The sequence below is a fragment of the Bombus flavifrons genome, chromosome 2, assembly GCF_040668555.2.
Source record: "Bombus flavifrons isolate JBK064 chromosome 2, iyBomFlav1_principal, whole genome shotgun sequence".
NCBI classification, from domain to species: domain Eukaryota; kingdom Metazoa; phylum Arthropoda; class Insecta; order Hymenoptera; family Apidae; genus Bombus; species Bombus flavifrons.
This window is the reverse complement of record NC_138443.1, coordinates 3,662,112-3,683,870: the sequence shown is the minus strand read 5'-3', so window position 1 is coordinate 3,683,870 and position 21,759 is coordinate 3,662,112. Positions and strand designations below refer to the sequence as shown.

At 34.3% G+C, this 21,759-nt stretch overlaps 1 protein-coding gene and 1 pseudogene across 1 annotated transcript in view; both read right to left on the bottom strand.

Annotated features, from left to right (window-relative positions):
- The window catches only part of LOC138187333 (fibrillin-2), a 222,284-nt gene that overhangs the window by 73,534 nt on the left and 126,991 nt on the right, over nucleotides 1–21,759 (bottom strand). Inside the window, exons 3-6 of the mRNA XM_069128003.1 lie at nucleotides 8,371–8,701; nucleotides 6,591–6,742; nucleotides 5,480–5,611; nucleotides 2,405–2,527 (exon numbers count right to left, since the gene is read on the bottom strand). Of these exons, the coding sequence (XP_068984104.1) occupies nucleotides 2,405–2,527; nucleotides 5,480–5,611; nucleotides 6,591–6,742; nucleotides 8,371–8,701 (738 nt within the window). The remainder of the gene's footprint in view (nucleotides 1–2,404; nucleotides 2,528–5,479; nucleotides 5,612–6,590; nucleotides 6,743–8,370; nucleotides 8,702–21,759) is intronic.
- Nucleotides 19,959–20,071, bottom strand: LOC138190081 (uncharacterized; annotated as a pseudogene).

Below are 21,759 nucleotides of genomic sequence, written 5' to 3'. Positions count from 1 at the left end.
GATTCTCGCAAAGCATCGTAACTGACTTAATTCAAACCCAATTCAATTTGAAGCAATGATCATTCGTTTCACATTTTGGGAGCGAGGAAAGTAAGAAGTTTTGTATCTGAAGTTTCGATGAACCGAGTACGATAGAGATATGCAAAGAGATATCGTTTGTTCAAGCAATTATTTAATGGAATGTGTTCAATTGATTTGACATAAGTATTACTTTATGTCTTATGTAGTATCATTACTTTAATGAAAGTAGTTTCATTTAATTTATTTATTAATAAATTAAATTAATAGATAGAATTTAATTGAAAAATTTCATCGAAAGTTTAACGCTAGTTTAATAAAGGTAAGTTAATTTATTTGGAAAATTTGTGAAAGAGTTTGTGAATAATTTATAAAGCAGTAGCAGCAGGAAGAATTATTTTTTTGTGTTTCGCTTATAACAATTTATGAAGAGAATTCTTTTCAGTTAAATATTTATATGCTTGAATGGACAGCAAAAGAATTAACAGGAGAATAATAAGAAAAGTGACGAAAGGGAAACAAGACAAAGAATTTAGAAGCATCAAAAGCAGAAATGTAATTAAAAGCGTATATAAGGAAATTATAAACAGAATAAGAGTTATTTTTAAATACATCTAAACTTATTTATTAATCTCACTAATCAAATCGATTAGTGCTGTTTATATTTGAAATTATTTTCTAGTATAATCAAATTTCTGATAAAGAAGACGGAATCGTGCGGCACAACAACCATGCACAGCTATAATAGATTCTTGATTGTTTGAGCACCAGTTAATAGTGCTTTCAATTATCCGAGCATCGATTCCATTCAATTCCAATCGAACTATCTCGTAAAGTCAACAAACGCCCACCGCATTTTACAGGATATGCCACATTCCAGTAATTCGATGCTTCGACAACGTAAACTTTTTAAAAAACATCATATTTTTCGGTAGCTTCCTATTAATACAACGAAGAAAATATGAAAAAGTATTTCACATCTAAGTTTCAATGGTAACTTTACGATCGAAAGCGTAATTTTGTAGTTAAAGACTGTTAAAATTGCCCCAAAAATTCATCTAATTATGTTTATTATATTTACTTTAATTACTGCATGACGAAAAACACTATATATAATCAATTTATCGAAGAACGGTTAATGTTCTCCCAAATATTTAATCAATTTTGTTTATAACAATTACAAGATATCAATAGGAATAATACAAACAAAAGTAAACTCGAAGAGAGTATTCTTTACAATTATATATATATTATACTCGTACAATTATAGTTATCATCAACAGAATTGGATTACATTGTGGAGGAGTGTTAATGGTTCATCAGTACATTGATCATAGTGCTTTTAATTTCTTATGGAATAATTAAAAATTAAACTCGAAGAAAGTATTATTTTTAATTATTCCATAAGAAATTAAAAGCACTATGATCAATGTACCGATGAACCATTAACACTCCTCCACAATGTAATCCAATTCTGTTGATGATAACTATAATTGTACGAATTATATTAAAAGAAATAAAAGAAATATTCCATTACGCCTAACTTCTAATTACTCGCCAACTAAGAACACGTTAACCAGTTTAATCAAGAACCGTCAAAACTTGCCTAAAAATTCATCCAATTTCGTTGATTTAATCCACGTCGACAAAGTTGAACGCGAAATAGTATGCCCGTCTCGAAATTTCGTTTCAAAAGTGCTTTCGTTGAAATGGCTCGTATCAAATTTAAATTTCCCCCTGTACATTCAACTGCTGCACGTTTTTTTTCCACTCGTTCTCGAGGGTTAATCAGTTTGAATTAGCGGGACAGACGGTAAAACTCGTCCAAATGTACGAACCGCAACACGTAATTCGATAAACGGAAGGGTTGTTTGTAATTCTTCGGTTTGCTGTTGAATCGCGGAAAGCCAAAGCTTCGCTTCCTTCACCTTAGCTAGTTACCCAGGAAAAGCTGAATTTACTGGGTATCTTGGGGGCGGAGTGAGGTTAAATTAATTCGTTATGTGAGTTGAACGTCCGCCATACAAATTCTTTCCACGAATCTGCGAGTTTTTGCCTCGTTAAACGACGCGTCCAGCTAATAGATGAATAAAATGTAGCGGATTTTCCATTTCATTTTATTTGTATTGTCTCCTCTTTTGCTCTTTTTTTTACCTTTTACCGGTATTCGAGGATGGCAGGTCCAATGAAATTGTTGATATTATTAATTCTAATTATTAGCGCGGTTGTCTGTACAGATTCATATTTTTATTGACAAAGAAATGGAACTTCAATGATAGTATGTTTTATCTCGTATACAATGCACGAAGATAATATAATTATAAGTTTCGCTGTATAAAAAGGACGACTAGGGAGTGTAAAAGAGTAAATTGATCTTATAACTCACCCAGACATGATTTACCATCAATTCCCAGTTGGTAACCAGAACGGCACTCACAATGGAAGGAGCCAGGATTGTTGTGACAAATTTGCGCGCAACCAGCTGTACCTTCGGCACATTCATCTATGTCTGTGAAGAGTCAACGAGAAAACTGCTATCAAAACAATTATTTACAATGTTAAATCGAATCGCAGCAGTATATTCACGTCTTTGACTGAATTCATATTTCAATACTTTTGTACTTTTTATTGCAAAAATATACTATTTCAGAATTTTTTATCATTCCACTTTTTTATTCCTGTTATCGACCTTTCGAAATACATATCCAAAATTTTTATCGTTTTTCTAAGTTTATAAAAATCACATAAAACATTGGTTTACGTTAGATCGTAAAGAAGAATTACGAAAAGATTAATTAAATATTCTAACTCTAACTAAAAAAATAAAAATTAAACGATATTGAAAGTAGCTTGTATTTACTTCATAGCATTAAATTACCTAAATACTATAAATAAATGCCATTTTATTAAGAATCAGTTCCTAAAGAGCATTCATAACATCGTTCGTCAATTTTTCGACAACGCGATATCGCGCGTGACCACGCGAATGTGAATTTATAGACAGGAGATTATCGTGACGACACGAATTCCGGCACGTAGAGACTGGAGGCGAGCGCGGTTCCACTTGAAACACGATTCGATTCGAGCTTGTGTTCGCGAGCTCGTTTTCACGGAGATACCGACGTCGATTAGCATACAATGGGATTATATAGGCACCTCCGCCGTGTTCAGGCCACGCGTCGTCTGCGAATCGCACACAGTCGCCTGTTAAGTTGACTAATCGACGCGAAAGTGCTCAGTGATTTATTCATCGGCTTCTGACCAAACGGAACGAAACGATTGATGGATGCTGGATTGTTCTCTGATGATGATCGGGATGATTGGTTGTAGCTGCGGTCTGTTTGGAATTTCAGATATTTGCCTAAAATTTTGTGTTCTCGAGATAGGTATCGGTTTCAGAATCTTCGCTTCTTGGTTTCTTTTTTATCTCAAATTACTCAGAATCTGAGGAATTATTAGAAAATATCCAAAATTCAACAGCGAATTATTTGTGTCAAAAAGTACCCTTCACTTTATATCTCTTTAAAGACATTAAAGATTGCAGACGCTTCCGTGTTTCTAACAGCAACCCTTCTTTCCACCATATACGTTCTAAGGAATTTATTGGAATTTAGTAGAATTTATTTAAGGAAAGCGAGATCTCACGATTTACGAGTTTCTCATTCGATATCGTATCTGCTTTTTTCACGCCTTGAACTACACGATCCTCTAACCTTAGATTCTATTCCCTTTCGAATTTCGAGCAAGTTGCGCGGAAGAAACATGGGGGATGGCAGCGCCGAGCGTAGGTTTTAGGGATAGAAAATTGCAAGTCACGGTTTCTACCTTTTGCGCCCGCGTGACAACTGCGCTATGTCTCAATCTCAGGTCCTACCGGCTTTACAAATCCAAGGATTTGCCGGTACGAGATATTAGATGCTATGAATAGTTGAAAGAAAGAATTTCTTCTGATATTACCACTACTGCGTAGAATATCCGTATTGTACCATTTCACAAGTTAAATAACAATTTCTGGCAGTTGGTTAAATTAATTTCTGAACCAAGTGGATAGCAAAGTTTCATAGTAAATGGTAATTCGTGATTTGAAGTGATATAATTGTGATAATAATAATTCATAAAAATAGCATTCTTAATTGGGTCGAAATTATTTGCAATTAATCAAATTCATTTCCGAAACGAATTAATCTATTCATCATATACAGGGTGGTTGGTAATTGGTGGTACAAGCGGAAAGGGGGTGATTCTACGCGAAAAAAGAAGTCGAAAATATAGAATAAAAATCTTTCTTTAATTTTTTTTTTTTTCATTTTTCCATCGAGACAACGATCTACGGTGAGATCCGTTATAACGAGACGTGATAAAGTGCACGCGTACCGAGCGAAAATTCAAAGTCGATTTTCTCGAAAACAAAGCCTCAAACGAAAAATTTTTATTCTATATTTTCCACTTCTTTTTTCGCGTAGAATCACCCCCTTTCCGCTTGTACCACCAGTTACCAACCACCCTGTATATGTGGGATAGTGTGGCACCAGGGAAGGACGTGGCATGAGGGGTAATTGTTCATTAGCGTTGTCAAAATACGTTGGCGTTGTCAAAGAGTGTTGTGAGCGTTACCAAGGTACGTTTAGGAAAAAAGTGAGCATGGAAAACATTGTAACGAGAGTTGAGAGAGTCAGAGTTGAATTTATCGTTGTCGTGTGAAGATCGTTGTGTTGTTGTGTCGTAGAAGTAGCGAGTAGTGATATTGTATAAATCATACTGTTACCTACAAACTAATAATATAATATTCCTACATATACATATATGTATATGTAACGGCACTTGAGTCAATGAAAGATTCGAATCGAGAGAGACTCATATTGTTGTGCCTCGGAATGCCAACGTTGTTTTGGTTTGCTAGGTTCAAAGGTAAACGAACTCCGGACAAAACATTATCGTCGTTATTTGTAATCGTCAACCGGAGTTATGTTTGAACTTTTTACAATACCACCGATCGATACAAATAGACGAACGTGCTCTCTAGGACGATCATTATAGCGTGTCATACAGTGAAATAGCGAGCGTGGAATTGAACAGTAGCATTGACCGAGCAACAATTACGTCCGGCATACACTATCTCTGTACTTGTACTTAAAGTGATTTTAATGTACACTGACTATTACAATTTTATCACTCGTCTCTTTAGTAAACCAACACGTATAATAAACCACCTCATATATATATATTTATTTGCTTATTTATTTATTTATTTTTACCGATTAAGATAAAACTATTTCGTTAATTCTAAAACAAATTGTCTAACTCATGAATGCATCTTATGGTAGTATTTGTTGCCAACAATGAATACATCAAACTGTGTAACACTATAAACAATATCTTTCGTCCAACTTTTTCCATTCGCACGTATATCATCGTGAAACAATAGTTGCAATTATAACGTTTAAAATGAAACATAAATCACCTATGCAGGAAGATCCTTTGACACGAAATCCGTCGAAACACGAGCACTTCACGCCCGTTTGAGTGTCTTCGCACACATGCTCGCACCCACCACGATCCTGATTGCAACGTTTCACGTTATTCAGTGTCGCTTCTGGAACAAAAGCCAATGAATTTTTCCCTACGTGGACTCTTATCCGACCGACTTTCCCCCGTCGAGAAGCGACTTTAAATTGATCGAGCGCGATATTTTTATGGATTCTTTGTGTCTGGTATATGGTGTTATCTACGGTGACGAAGTTTGAAATTTATAAAACGTGTAGTGTAGGAAAATATCCCACCCCCTCCCGTTATGTTCGCGTTAATTCTGTAAAAATTCTTTTTCCACGATAGAATTTCTTTGGAAATACTGAAAAATGAGAATCAACCAGTGATAAACTTTTGTAATATGGAAAATTCCTTTGTACTGATTTTATATAAAACGTATAAGAAATTATTTTCTCCCTTTTTTCGTGTTTATTCTGTAAAAACTCTCTTTATTTTTCTCCTCTTTCCCATGGCAATAGAATTTCTTTGGAAATTCTGCAAAAAGGAATTGAACCAGCGATGAACTTTTAAAATTAAAATTCTTTTGGGTCTTTTCGGTTCAGATATGCAGAATGATCGGGATCGTGTCAGTGAATGAGATGAGATAACGTTATTTTAAGGGCCGATAATCAATGTTTTCTAATTTAGTTAATTTTAATTATTCCTGTATAAAAACAAACGACGAGTATTGTTGAAGCATAACAAAAATAGATAAGAAAACGCTGATACAAAAATGCCTCACGATTTTTTTTTTTTTTGGAAACATCAACGCGATGCTTTAAACTAAAATACCCTGTTAATGTATAAAATTACGTGAAAGCTTTCATTGGAAGTTATTTCATTTTCGTTTTAATTCCCACCAAAATCGAAGGAAAAAGAAAAGAAGGTTCCATCGTGAGTCAAGTTGAAGCTTGGATATAGAAATTACTTTGAAACTTCGATTTTCTATATTTTTCTGCCCGAAAACGTTTTAAAAGGTAGTATTATCTTGAATGTCTCGGACAAATATTTTTCCATGTATCGATTTTGTTTTCACGGTATCTTACCTTCCTCTTTTACGCAACGCGGAAGTACGCCTAACCAAGTGCCATCGCTGCAGAAAAGTCGATCAGCCGTGGAGTCCTCGAAAACGTATCCCTTGGTGCACTCGTAAACTGCTACGAGGTATCGATTGTACGGTGGTAGTATATTCTTCCTCCTGAAAAAAGTACCCAGAGAAACATGTTTGGTGGTCGCAGCCCGCACTCGAAATTACTATAAATCCTTATCGAACGAGACGCTACGTTAATAAGATATCAGTTAATCTTCATAAGTCAATATAACGTTCGTTACGTTACACAGCATGTTCAAAACTATTTTATCTTTTGCGCGATGAAAATAGAAAAAATTGTGATAATATGTTCCAGTTCATGTCATGCCTAAAGTTAAGTCTCGTGTCTATATTAATGAAATAAAAATGGATATATAGCGAAAAGATTGAAATTTAGTTGACCGAGAGATTGAAAATTCAATAAACTAACAACTAGATTTTATCATATTTACATTTCTCAATTATATTATTGAGAAAATTGAAATACAATTCGTTGAATTGATAAAAAGTTCTGCAAAGAATATCACGAGAGAAGAATCTTTTGCAATAAAAAGATTTACCGTGCAGATTTAATCAAATTACCAAGATTTGCTCTTACATCTACGAGACAAAATTCTGTAGGACTGGAGAGTAACATTAGAACTCTCTGTATGCCACTTAATCAGATACCGGAGCTCTCCATCGAGCAGATTCGAAACGTAGGATGTATAGAAATCCTCAATAGGCGATTTCAACTCATAGGGATATGATCTGATAAGCGAGAGCTTGAATGATTAGAAACTGCGCACAGTATTATATCTATTACCTGAATGACTGAATCGATATAATGACCAATATTTTTGTTTGCCTGATGAAAATTGAAAAGTATTACTTCTCGGAAATACCATAAATCACCGGCGACCTGCGTAGCAAGGGACGCGTTAACAAATGTATCGCTTTTCTCTAATTTCTCATCCGACCTAGTTCCTGACGTTACAGCAAGTTCCGAAGTTTCAATAATTCTCCAATATCAATTCGAATTTAGGTAACAGCCTCTATCTCGATCCTTCAAACTCGTAATGATTGATACATCATGGTCAAATTGAAGAAATATTTATATGGAAATTTTTGCTTACTGTCTATTAAAAATTCATCCAATATTAACCTTCTTAAACTCGGATATTAGCTTTTCTTCGATTCCCGATCCCTCTAATTGTCGAAAAATAAATAATAAAGAACATTGATCCTTTGGGAAGAACCTGGCAGCGCTCAGGCAAACCGCTAAATACATCTAATGCTATTTTCGCATGTTAAATGCCATTATGCATAATATAATTACTACTGCCATTTCTTGCATCGGATATCAGAAACGCAAGACGTCTTGAAAATAAAGAGATAATTATCTTTTAAGTGTTCATTCTGAATTCCTCGTCACTTTATCGCACTAATAAACAGTTGTCGAAATCCTATTCAATCTCCATATTTTTTACAATGCAATATCGCAAATAGCAATTATGTGAAACACAGCCGTACCAAATAAATCGAAACAATGAAAAGAATTCCTTCAATTACCTCGAAAATCAACTCTATGGTCACGTTCAAACAATCAAGAAAAACATACAAAAGAGTATACCACGAAACATCAAACCGCAAATCAAGTTAGAAAATAGTTGAGAAACAGGTACAAACGTAATAAACATTCGCCTCCTTTATCTCTCTGTTTCCCGATAGAGCTAGAAAGAAAATGAGATACAAACCTGGCGTACTTGGCAGGATTCGCGTTTTCAAGCAGAGGAGCTTTAGCAAATCCTTTTCTGCGAGCTTTCATGAAGCAGCTGAGATCCAACCTCGACATTATTGTTTCATTGAGCGCGGCGCGCGCCATAGCTGGCGGCGATTCGAGCGCCGACTTCTCGCCGGTTTGTTTCAACCTCTGTTTCCTCTCTTTGGCCTTCCTCCGCTTCTTCAGCTCACCGATCCTTTTGCGCGCCCTCAGCCTCTCCCTCGCCGCCCTTTCCTCCGACGGTGTCGTTGAAATTGGATCGTCACCGAGATACAGATCGTTGCGAAAGTGTCGGAATCTGTTGTCTAAACGGAGATCAAAATTGCGATAGAGATCGAGGTAATGAAAACGGTAATTCTTTGAATAATCCGCGGAAATTTAAATAATGATACGTGTTAAAGGGAATGGCTATCATTTTTGTGGAGAATATAATAGAAAATGAAAAGACTGAAGGAACGAGGATGATGAACACGTTGCAAACGGAATTGTGTATTTTAATGTAGAAATTAATTTAGTACACATTCTGTGTGACATAAATTTTATGTGATTTGTTATCCAGGATGTGTATGTTACTAGTGAGCCATCCAAAATGTAAACTGAAACTTGGAAAATATAATGCTCTTTTCAGCAAACAATAAACAGAGAAAGTTTACTAATTGAAGAATCATTGAAACACAGTGTCTGACCATCACCCTACTTATTCTACTGTGTCAACTAGTTATTATATTTCCATTCCTTATTGAAGCAAGATTTAAAAACTATAATTTTTTCACACACGAGATAGACCGAGCAATGAAGAAACATTGAATTTTAACGTCTAATCATTTTTCTACTTATTCTACTGTATCAAATTTTTTTAGATATATTTCATCCCTTGTTTAACAAGAATTTTGAAAACATGATCCTTTTTAGGCAAAAGATAAACAGAGAAGGTGTACTTCATTGAAAAAGCATTGAGACCTAATGTCTGACCATTACACTAGCTATTCTACTGTTACGCGGTCATTGCAGAACCAATTATCTCCACACAGAGAATTATCTATATAATAAACTTCTACCACTTACCAGACTGTGCGCAGGAAACGAGAATTACCTGTTGATATAATGCTTAAAATTAGTTTCTTCAGAAACCTTGAAAATATTAGTAAAGTAAAGGATTTTCAGTTAATGGCAACACATAGTTGCGCTTCACCTTTAGCATACAGGCATATTCACTTCTGTTCCTCCTATATTCTTTTTTGCATGTTTCCTTTCTTTTTTAACTCCTCTCTCCTTATTTTATCTATACTTTAATTTTACATATTACTTTAATAAGTAATTATTGCATGACAATGAAGATACTGTAGAATATGCAACATTTCAATGAATAGAAAGACATGATCAATTGGATAAGAAAGCTATTACATAATGAAAAACATAGTTTTCTACATATTAAAATATATTATAATACTGTAACGCATTTTATTATAATCGAAATATGAAATAATATCTGTTATAATAATAATGAAAAAGATATAATGTAAATATAAATTTTATAAATTATTCGTGGATGTCCTATTCATATTCTGCTACTAAATTTAAATTGCAGAGATTTTTTAATATGTTAAGTTGCGTTGAATTACATTTCGCGAAAGTACCATCTCTCAAACCATGTGAATGTCCTTCCATCTGATATTAGTATAAATGTTTCAGAGTGAGAATGGTTTCAACGATGTACATTTTTGCGACTTTTACGCTACTTTTGCCGCATTTTACCCTATAAAATAGCTTCTCCTCGTTTCAATAGTTAGCGTCATATTTTCCTTTTTAAATTCGTAACATAAAACGATACAAATTCCATTTTAATATACCGTTCGAGCAATATGATGTTTAGATAGCAGAATATTTGAATAGCGGAACATCTGAATAATAGATGTCAAGTAATGAATGTTCCATTGTGCTCTATTGTTATTAATATTATTATAGTGATATTATTTACCTGTATCTACGTTTCATGTCAAAAAAACTAATTTTGTGGAAATATTATACGTGTGTTTGCTGCTGTAGAGGCATCATAGTAGGATCGAACAACCTTAAAGTTCCAAAGAAAGGCACGTTCTCCCTAAATTCATAGAAATAAATCTCTCTTGATAGAAGAATGTAATACCAAACATCACTCGCAAATATATACTGCGGTTTTGTCAGGTCAGTTTTAACAGTTTATTTATTTCTCATTAAACAAACTCTGATTCAAACCGTGGTCATCCATAAATCTGCTACCATTAAGTTGAAAATGGATAACACAGTTTAGTAATTGACGCAGTCGCGTAAGAGAGTTCCCCAAATTTCCATAAATTCAAATTTGAATTATAACGAACAGACTGTGTAACACACAGCTAACCATGCATCAAAATCACATCTCCACCGCCAAAATGATCTAAATACACGGCGGGGCATCTATCAACTAAAGGTCTCAGTGAAAGCGTAGTATAACTGTATTTATTCTACAGGAAAAATTGTACGGATGTTCTCCACATTTAGTCGCGCCATTTGATATTTTAATATATGGAACATTATACAGATTTCTTATCGGTATTTTGTCAAATATTTTTTTATGTAAAAATGCCCAGAACATCCTTAAAGAAATGTTTCACAGTAGAATACTCCTTTAAAAAAGAACCTTTAATTTTACCTACAGTTCTTTTAAATTAAAGACCTTAGCACTTGAGTCAGTTTTCCTCTTTCATTAGATATACAGGGTGGTTGGTAACTGGTGGTACAAGCGGAAAGGGGGTGACTCTACGCGAAAAAAGAATTCGAAAATATACAATAAACATTTTTTTTTTAATTTTTCTTTTTTTTTTTAATTTTTCCATCAAAACGTGATAAAGTGCACGCGTACCGAGCGAAAATTCAAAGTCGATTTTCTCGAAAACAAAGCCTTAAACGAAAAATTTTTATTCTATATTTTCGACTTCTTTTTTCGCGTAGAATCAACCCCTTTCCGCTTGTACCACCAGTTACCAACCACCCTGTATAACGAAAAGTGGTTGAAAAATGCGATGAAAATGAGCGCGTGCTCTATAATACCGCCAAAATTCCAAGAATTGATTTAATCACTCTTGAGTTCATGAGGAATTACTGGAATATATCTAGTAATGACTCTATATGGTTTATCCACAGTCGAGTTATTTTGAAGCGGCAGAATCAAATTAATTTCCATCAGAATCTTCTGTTTATTTGGATGGTCCAGGCTTAATTCAAAACGAACGAAACATTCCTATAATCTATCACACTCTTCGACGAGTTTATGATAAAAATTTGACGTACAGTTTCAAGCCTATCCTTGATAGTAATTATTGCAAGTTTATAATTCCTGAATCGGCTGGATAGGGCTGATACTCATCGGCAGGACACTGACAGATATTGGCGGATTGAGAGTGTCAGCTGATCTTAGTGGAACTAATGCCATATCCTAGTTATGTCCACTAAAATTCTGCAATCATGATCATTTGCTAAAGAGGTATATTTTCTTTGTATTTATGGATTAGTTTAGGTTAATAATATAGGGTTTTATACAAATATTTCTATCTATTTTTCCGGTTTTAATTTATTTAGTTTTTATCCCAACAAATAGATTTAACACGAGGTGCAGAATAATATTCAAAAACCTTCTCTAGTTAGTAATGGTATCTTGAAAAAATTGAAAGTAGTTTATTTGATGAAGCTCGTTTATCGAGCTGCTACAAACTATGCACGTATTGTCGCTTTAGTTGAGCGTTTACAACATGATCTTGAGACGACTTGTGTAATCAATTTTCTCTGGGAAAACAAAATAAAGAAAAGAACGACTAAAAGTAGCATCACACCCTACCTTTCACCTTTCAACAGCCAAAGAAGAAGGACACAGCGGAGAAATATATAGAACATGAAACGCGTGCAAATTGAATTCAGATTGAACGCTAATTAAATCGTGGCATGGCGATACCGTGTACTGTTTGTCATGTATGGTATTACGATCGTTAATGTGATAACGAGCGTCATTGCTTAAATTCAACAACACAACGGACGCGTGTGTGCACGCATTACCGCGTTAATATTGTTTATCGCGGCGTAGAGACAAGCAGTAAATACCGACAATGCGTCAATGAACGATGAACGTGCCGTTGCTCGCGTGATTCCTATCCGAAACTTTCGGAGAACTTCAACTTCGACACCCGGAATATCCGGTCGTCACCAGAACTTTCTTCGTAAGTGGCGTGTTTGCTCGTGCGTTTACTGAAATCCATTTCGATACGACTACTGAGTCCGATACGTCCGATTCATCTTCTTGCTAGATGGCTATATACGATACATATCGAGGATCTTACGACTTGAAAGATTTCGAAATGTTGATTTTTAGAAGACGAACGTGGTTTAAGAGAGACTTCCAGTTTGGAGAGAATACTTCATCTAATACGGAAAATAACGAAGTACAGGAATTTTACTATCATGGAACTTTTACGCGTTTGCTGATGTAGCTGAATTGTTTTACTTATGAAATTAAAAGGAAACAAAAGTAATTAATTACGATGTATATGAATAATTACGAAATAAACAAAATTTAATGAAACGAAAATACCATATAAAGATGATAATTGGAAAAACTAGGAAAATCATTTTTATTCAAATGAAGCTTATTTTGCTCTCTTTTAATTAAAATGTCTTATCTGGCATTTCACGGTTTTCAGAATATGATACAATATTTGAAGTTCCCAGCGTTTCGTTTCTTTTAAGCGAAGTTATATCATACAGGCTGCTGCGATATTCTAACTTAATATTGTAAAATGAATGAAGAAGAGCGGAAACAGTATTGAATTAATAAACATATTAGGTAATAATGACTATTAGAAAATTATCACAATAGAACTTAATTTATGCGAACTGGTCAAGAGACAAGATATTTCGGGTATTCGAATAATATGAAGTCGGATAATAAAGACTCGCTTGCTACTCCCATCAGCTGCTGCTATGAATTTCGATAACAGAGGTTGACATTCGAATAACTGAAGTTGAACCACAATTTCGAAACAAATTGTGTTAAATAAACGCGTTCGTATAACTGAAAATACGCTGGAGTATAGTTCGAATAATAGAGGCTTAATTACGAGTGCTTATATAACTAACGATAAACAAAAAGAGATTCCTATAAACGAAGTTCGGATAAACGAAGTTCTACGGTACATGAAATAAAAATGGAATCCGAAAAGAAAATCGATATCAATCGGTAACTTTGAAGTAGCTTAGTAAATATTAAAATCAGATAAGTGGACATTAGTTAAAGTTGTGTAGGATAAGAGATAATTGATTCGAAGGAATTTCGGTCGGTTGATCCTTCTCCAGCTTGCATTATCCACTTAAAAGTTTTACAACTTTTGCCCATATTTCCAAAGTCAACTCCGGATGAGGTTTCGTTTCATCATAATGAATTATATAGCCCATTCTATCTCAGGAACAAAGACAAAGGCAGGACAATAACTTCATGTTTCAATGTTACCTTATTTGAAATGGACGATATTGTTCTGTTAATAACGCGAATATAATGTTAATATATAAATAAATAAATATATGAAATATATGTTAATAATATAAAATATTAGTAACTTTATTAATTTATTATTTATTAATTTTATTGGTCTGCTCTCTTTTTATTTTTGAAATTTAATTTCTGGTAATTCGGGTAAAAATTATTACAACTGAGATGAGATACAATTGTGTAAAAAGAGATATACAGTTATTAGAGGAAAGAGAAAGAGAAGAGGAGCTTTTAGAATTATTTAGAAGTTCTAATAATATGAAAGAAGGAATAATAACAAATACTTCTACAAATTAAAATGACGAAATAAATCATTTTTAATACTCTAACTAAATATATTATACAAATTGTAAGTTGTTTAAAATATTAAATATATTTAAATCTCAATCTCAATGAATATTAAGATGAATCAATCATGTTTGAAACTTAATTTATTATCATAACACATAGTTTTCGCTCGATTTTAAACTCCACTGTAAGACAGCAATATCACATTGAGTAAATGATTCCATATTCAAACATAGAGATACAGTTTAATTAGCGAACAAGCAACAGTTCTATTCTCGGAACGATTTAACGGTCTAATAAACGAATCAACTGCTTCGCCTCGCACTTCTCTAAAATAGGAAAGATCGAGTTCAATCGCTTACTTTGGAACATCCATTAATAGCATCGACGAAAAAATTCTTTCTGATGATTCTCTCGAAGATGATTCGATAGACGCAATAAGGAAACGAGTAAAAAATGCTTTACAATTAGCTGCTAATGATCAAACTCTTCATAAAACTGTCAAAGTCTAACTTCCTGAAAATAACAATACAACCAATAAGAATAAATGAATTGATTACGAAGAATACTATCGTTCGTTCGCTTTTTTTTATCACGTTAAAATATTAAAGTAGTTAAAAAATTGAAATTCTTTATTGTTACAAGGTTTTATGGTTTAGTGGTTTTATGGTTACGAGGTGTAGTATGCAATGTTTCCCAAATTAAACAGCTAAAACGTATTTATTAATAATTTCTGTACTTCTAAGTTTATCCCATCCTTAAATCCCGTTCATCAAATCTCTCGATTATTATCAATAATTCAATGCCATACTATGCCAACTTAGTTCAGTCGCGGTAATCGATAGCATTCTTATGCGATGAAAATCATTGATCGGTTCGTAACCGCATGATTTCGAAAGTTCGTGGCAACCGTAACTTCCTTGTTACCCTAGTTCGGGTTCTGGGAAGCCTTTGTCGTTATCGATTAATGAAAACGTAACAAAGTAGCATCTCGCAGCGAAGCATCGAAAATTGGCGTTGACTTCTCTGATCGGAATTATCGGAATATTTCATTGTACAAAATCTCTTCAAAATTTATTCGATTCTATTTAACATCAAAAAAAGAAAAATAAAGTAGTAGGGAAGTTTCCCATATTAAATGTAGGTTCAACTGAATTTTTTCGTAATTGTTTCTCGAAATAAAAATTCGCAAGCTATTCTACATTTTTAGTGTTTCAAACTGTAAGGAATGTATTCTTAAATTCTGCATTATAGAAAAATATTAGAAATAGGTGATGATCTGCTGTGTTTAAAATGAAATAGCAACACTCTGAATGATTTCAAACATCCGCCTGGAATAATTCCGTTTCAAGCAAAGAGAATGAATAATATTTTAAAAATAGATATATCTTTGTTACATTATACATAACAAAGGATCTCGCCCCGAAGAGGATCCCGTCATTACTAAATCATTGTCAGATACAGTTGCCATCTAACCGACCACACCCTGCGAAGATTTATAAAACGACGTGTACTCGTTTGGAAGAGACACGGGACGAGCCGTAAATTCGACCACGCGTCAAACGTACACGTGTTTCGAGCATTGGGACAAGCGACTTGTAAGAAACATCGGAAACAAAGGACATAAACTTCAAACTGACCCGTCTAAAACCTTCGTCTATTAATCTTATTCGAAGATATATTTTTTAAATCTTAAAGTAAGGTGCTATGGAAGTTCTGATTCTTATTATTTTAATAGATATATATAACTATATAGACAAAAATGAATGGTTTTTCTAAGTAACATATTTTTCTATTTTTCTATTAATTAATCCCTTTGAGGGCATTTTGAAAAGTTAATTTAAAAAACGATTCGACCTAGATAGGATGAAACACGTTGTAGACAAGAAATACTAGTACATACTTATGAATAGGCATTTCTGTCAAAATCCTATTAGACAACAATCACAACACGTTTATCAAGATCGTGAAACAGTGACCATTTGCAGAGTCGTTTTCAAACACGAGAACAGCTTTGCGCGATGAATTAACTTTGAACGTGAAATAATTACTCTGTACGTCGATAAACAACGAATTAAGCGCAATGCTATTTTCCTCTCTCATTTTAGCTTCAATTTCCCAGCGAAATCATTAATTTCAACATCACCAATCAAATCTCTACCGTAAAAATTACTGCTCCTCGAATACGTATTGACTGTCATCAATTGCGAATTTGTCCCACTTTTGCTTTCATTTTCAGCAAAAACATTTTTAACGTTGCAAACAAATGCTTAACATAATATTCCAAGAAGTCATATATACCAATAGAAACTTTTCATATTTTACACAAATTTCAGACAGTTTTGACATTAGAAAAATACGATTGTTTGATTAAAGATGTGGTTTGGCCAAGTTGCGTGGGACATCCTGTATAAGCCAGAGTTCGCGAGACTGGATCCTAACCACGCACATAATGCAACCGTGCTTCCTGTCCAGGGTTGGGCCTGCAGTGACCAATGCACTTGATTTGCACGCTGGCACGCGCGTGCACACGATTACCCGGAAGGTTTCTCCGCGGTCTTCGCCCGACCCACTTCGAATCAGTAGAATTAGTCGCATAGTAGTGTCGCCTGTCTACCACATATTTACACGCGCATCTTATTAACGCCTCATGTGATGCGTAAAATTTAACAAATCATTCAGGAACTGCTATTTTCTCTTCTTTTTTTTTATATATATATATATAAACTGATTACATATGTAGCGGCCCATAGCCGTAGAAAAAGTTTCAAGTTGAAAGGGGAAATTCAAAACTGAGAGAGAGACCCATATTATTGTGCCTTTGGATACTAACGTTGTTTTCGGTTACAAGGTCTAGATTGTTATTGCTGTTTCTTGTAATCTTCGGCTAGAGTTACACAAAAAAGTTAACTTTTTCTGGTAATATCCGGTGATATAAACGTATGAATGTGCTCTCTACGATATTCTTTTGGTATTGTAGTGTTACGTTTTTGTTTGATTTGTTTTGGTTGTGTTGCCGTTGATTTTTGAATTTAGATTAAATGGTAGCGTTGTCTGATGTTTAATGCGATTGGCAATTAAACTCCACGTTTCGGCTAACCTACTAAGCGCAGGAGTACTGGCGCGGGAGAGGATCAAGGTTGGTGAAAATAAATGTTCGCTTAATCCTATTATATTATTAGACAAATATCTTCCACAACAAAAGTTTATTCTAATTCTAATTGGGTATTGACAGAATTGTCGTTGAGATTTCGAATGCTCGAAGTTACAATCGTTCGCGATACGTTTCCGCTCTTATTAATTACAAGATTTTAATTTAATTGATTTTCAATAATTTGCAAATTGACAAATACAAACACGTCGATTAACAAAACTGACAAGAACTGGGAACTAACGAAACAAAGAACTAAAAGTTAAAGAACTAAAGGACTAAAGACCTTAAGAACTAAGAGCAAAAAATTAAGAGCTAAAGGAACTAAGAATTGAAAAACTAAGGAACTAAAGAATTGAAAGGCAAAGGAACTGAGAAATTAAGAGCTAAAGGAATTGAGAACTAATCGCTATGAACAAAAAAATTACTTGCCAAGAATTGGGATACTGATCGCCAAGAACCAAGGAATTAATCACCAAGAACTAATCACACAGAACTGAGGAATTAACTACTCTGAACTAAGGAATTATCTCTCTCTGTCTCTGAGTGTCTTCTATGTCGCTACGCTTACTTATAATTAGGTCTACCGTGGAGGGGTCGTCATGTGACGGGTTATTCCGTGGGGGTTGTGAGGCTCGAATTTGGTTTCTATACAAATTATTAAATTTTATTTAAATCTCAAATTGGAACGCTCACTCGCGCTATTGGTAGTTTTAGTCTACGTTACGGCGCGTGCGCAGCGCGGGACGTGACAGTAACATTGAGTGAGCGACGATCAAAATCATCATACATTATCTCTATACTTGTTTCAATATATCTTATTATTGCAAATTAATCCACTCGTTTCTTTATCAAACCAGCCTACACATTAACCACCTCACATATATTATTTCCAATAAATAACTGTCTTGTGCTGAAGAAACAAAAAAATTTTAATCCGTACATCCTAATTACCAACTTTGTACAATTGATATTTGTCACGTGGATGAAGGCATAAGAAATTCCTATAGTCTGTTTCAAAGGCTGATGTGACACTTGCCAGGGCTATGGGTCTCGTGAAACAAAACCTCATAGAGTCCTACTCTGGCACCAATCGTATTCTGGAGCACAAAGATAGTTTTCGAAAGAAAGTACACTGAGATCGCAATAAAAGGGTGGGTTAGGTCACAGTTCCTCAATTTTCCCCAGTAAATAGATTGGAACATGAAGTGGCAAAGATCAGCTGAAAAGATCACTGAAACAATCACGATTCTAGCCCAACGTTTCCGTTCTGAATTACCTAGCGATGCTTCGAAGCTATAAATCATAATATATAATCATAATATAATAAAGTGCACGCGTACCGAGCGAAAATTCAAAGTTGATTTTCTCTAAAACAAAGCCTCAAACGAAAAATTTTTATTCTATACTTTCGACTTCTTTTTTCGCGTAGAATCACCCCCTTTCCGCTTGTACCACCAGTTACCAACCACCCTGTATTTTAAAGCACGGTACGACACACAGACCCACGTTACAAATTTCACACTCAGAGCGCAGTAGTGTTTTTCAAATTGCTCTTCGTTTTCTATTTTGAAAATACATTTTGAGGTTGACGATCCTACAAAAATTTAAGGTTACGGATCGGCATGTTAAAAAGAGATAAAAGATGAAGAAAATTTAACCCTTGAACTGTAGAGGTGGATATTTCATGTCCAACTTATTTTGAACGAGTTGAGTTTCTCGCAAGGGAGCAGATAGAAAACCTTCCCAGCCCCCTGCCTAAAAAAATTATTTGATAAAAGTTTTATGATAACACATAATCCAAAACATTTGAAGATATCATACGAATTTTTTTGGAATTTTTCTAACAAGTGTTACCCACTAAATATAGCATCGGACACGAAGGTTGGAGTGAGAGTTATAGTTCGAGTAAAAACGTTTACACTCTAAGGGTGAACTAAGGGAACGGAACTCGTTTATTGGAATCTCTCGTATTCCGGATGTTCGATCACCGCAGAATAAATTTGGTGATCTGAAACTCGAGGTTGCAAGTTATTCTCAAGTTGTCCAACGTACGCGTAGTTTGCTATGCCGATATGCTTACTGCGACCATTATTTCTACGGTACGAGTGCGTGGAACCTCGATATAAGTCGCCGAGGTACGATGTACTTGCGAAATAAACTTTTCACTCCTAGAAACCTCGTAATTGCAAAAAGACGGAATGCATATATGACTTCCTCTATCACAAACTTAAGTTGTCTCAAATAAAACATTAACTATTTATCATATGAGATTCTTGTTACACTGAATGCATATTACGTGTTGAGAATTATGGATCGTAATTGCCGAAATAAATATGTAGTAATTCATTCTAACTAAAAAAAATTTTTTATTTATTTAGCAAGTGTTTTACAAGATGTTCATAGATAACAATTACATGTGTTTCACTTATTCTTCTAGTGTTGTCACTTCTCCTCTTCTTGCCAAGGTTACATTTTCTCTTCTTTCGTTGAGGGATCCTCCTGCCACGCACGTACTAACACCAACTCACACCCACACGCACACACTGTAATATGCGTATACACACATATTTCAATGGAACATCACGAGTTTGCAAGCATGTCAACCCTTGAGAGCAGGGGCCACGCTAACGCTTCTCTGTATCGTTCCACTTTTAGTATATGTACTACCGAAGGAAGTACGTAAGGTATGATTTGTTTCCCGTATATAAAGCAACATACTACTTTTGCGACAACTAGTGAGAAAGCAAACATCTTATAGGCCACCTAACGGCGCACCGATGTACTACAGAGTTTGACGCGAATTACGCGTAAACGATACAGCACTGCAATTTGTGGCGAATAATGCTGTTCTCTGCGCAAACACATTGGAACGAAGTTTTTGATAATTAAATTATAATTTTTCTTAAACAGCAGTGTGATATACAGAGTGGTTGGTAACTGGTGGTACAAGCGAAAAGGGGGTGATTCTACGCGAAAAAAGAAGTCGAAAATATAGAATAAAAATTTTTTTCTTTAATTTTTTTTTAATTTTTCCATCGAGACAACGATCTACGGTGAGATCCGTTATAACGAGACGTGATAAAGTGCACGCGTACCGAGCGAAAATTCAAAGTCGATTTTCTCGAAAACAAAGCCTCAAACGAAAAATTTTTATTCTATATTTTCGACTTCTTTTTTCGCGTAGAATCAGCCCCTTTCCGCTTGTATCACCAGTTACCAACCACCCTGTATAAGATCGTAATAGAGAAAGAATTAGGTCATAGCTCTTATATTTTTCAAATAGAGTCCATTAAGATTTACTGTAATGAAAGTCAACAAAAAATGTCGTTGAAGTAATGAAGCTTTTAGCGCAAGGATATGTCGAAAATTATTTAACAATCCATCGAAATTCTATTATATCGTAATATACGAAATTATTATATGCGATCTTTTGCGTTTTATACCTGATTGAATCCTAAAACAGAGGCGGTTATATGCGTGAAAATTAAAAGATTAAAGTCGTATATGAAAAAGAAAATTCTCTGTTTTAAAATGATAAAAATATCTTGGGGAAAAGGCAGAGAGACTTGTTAAAATCTTGATACGATAAAGTCGGAATAATAAACCATTAAAGATAAGATGAAAATAGTAAAATACGAATGCTCCTGTAGAAAATCTCGAGCAATGTAAATTACAAGATTAAAGCAAAATTTCAGTCAGATTTCAAACGCACGGATCGGTGCACAAATTCCTCCAAGAGACATCGAAGAGAATAGATCAAGTTCTAGAATTGAGGATTTCCAAGTTGTACTCGGTATTAACGTCATCTAAGGATCCTGATCATAATTCGCTATATACGAAAAGTTCCTATATATATACTATCAAACTAATGTTAATACCCATGATTACTAAGCATTCATATTTATAAAAATTAATCATACTGATATTTTTTAACCTTGTTTAATTACTTTTACAATTCAACAATTTTACTTTCAGTAAAAATGACATTTCTAGAATTTAAAACTTCAAAGATGACAAAAATTCACAGAAATTTTACATTTAAAATTAAACAATCCAACATTTCTAGGATTTAAAAATCAAATTCCAAAAATTCCAAATTTTCAAGACATAAAAATGTACAGATAGCTATCCCAAATGTCAGAGTTCAAAGATTCTAACCTTAAAGAACTCAAAGATCCAACTACACAACAATTTTAAATCCTCGAAAGAATAAAAAAAAATCTTTAAAAAATCCAAGAGTTATCACGTTCATATAAAAACTCGTTCAAACAACATTCTCCGGACAATTCATTGAAGTTCTACGCTGGAATACGCTGGTATATTCGAATAATCTGGAGCGCTGGCCAACATAAAAACAGAGATGACGG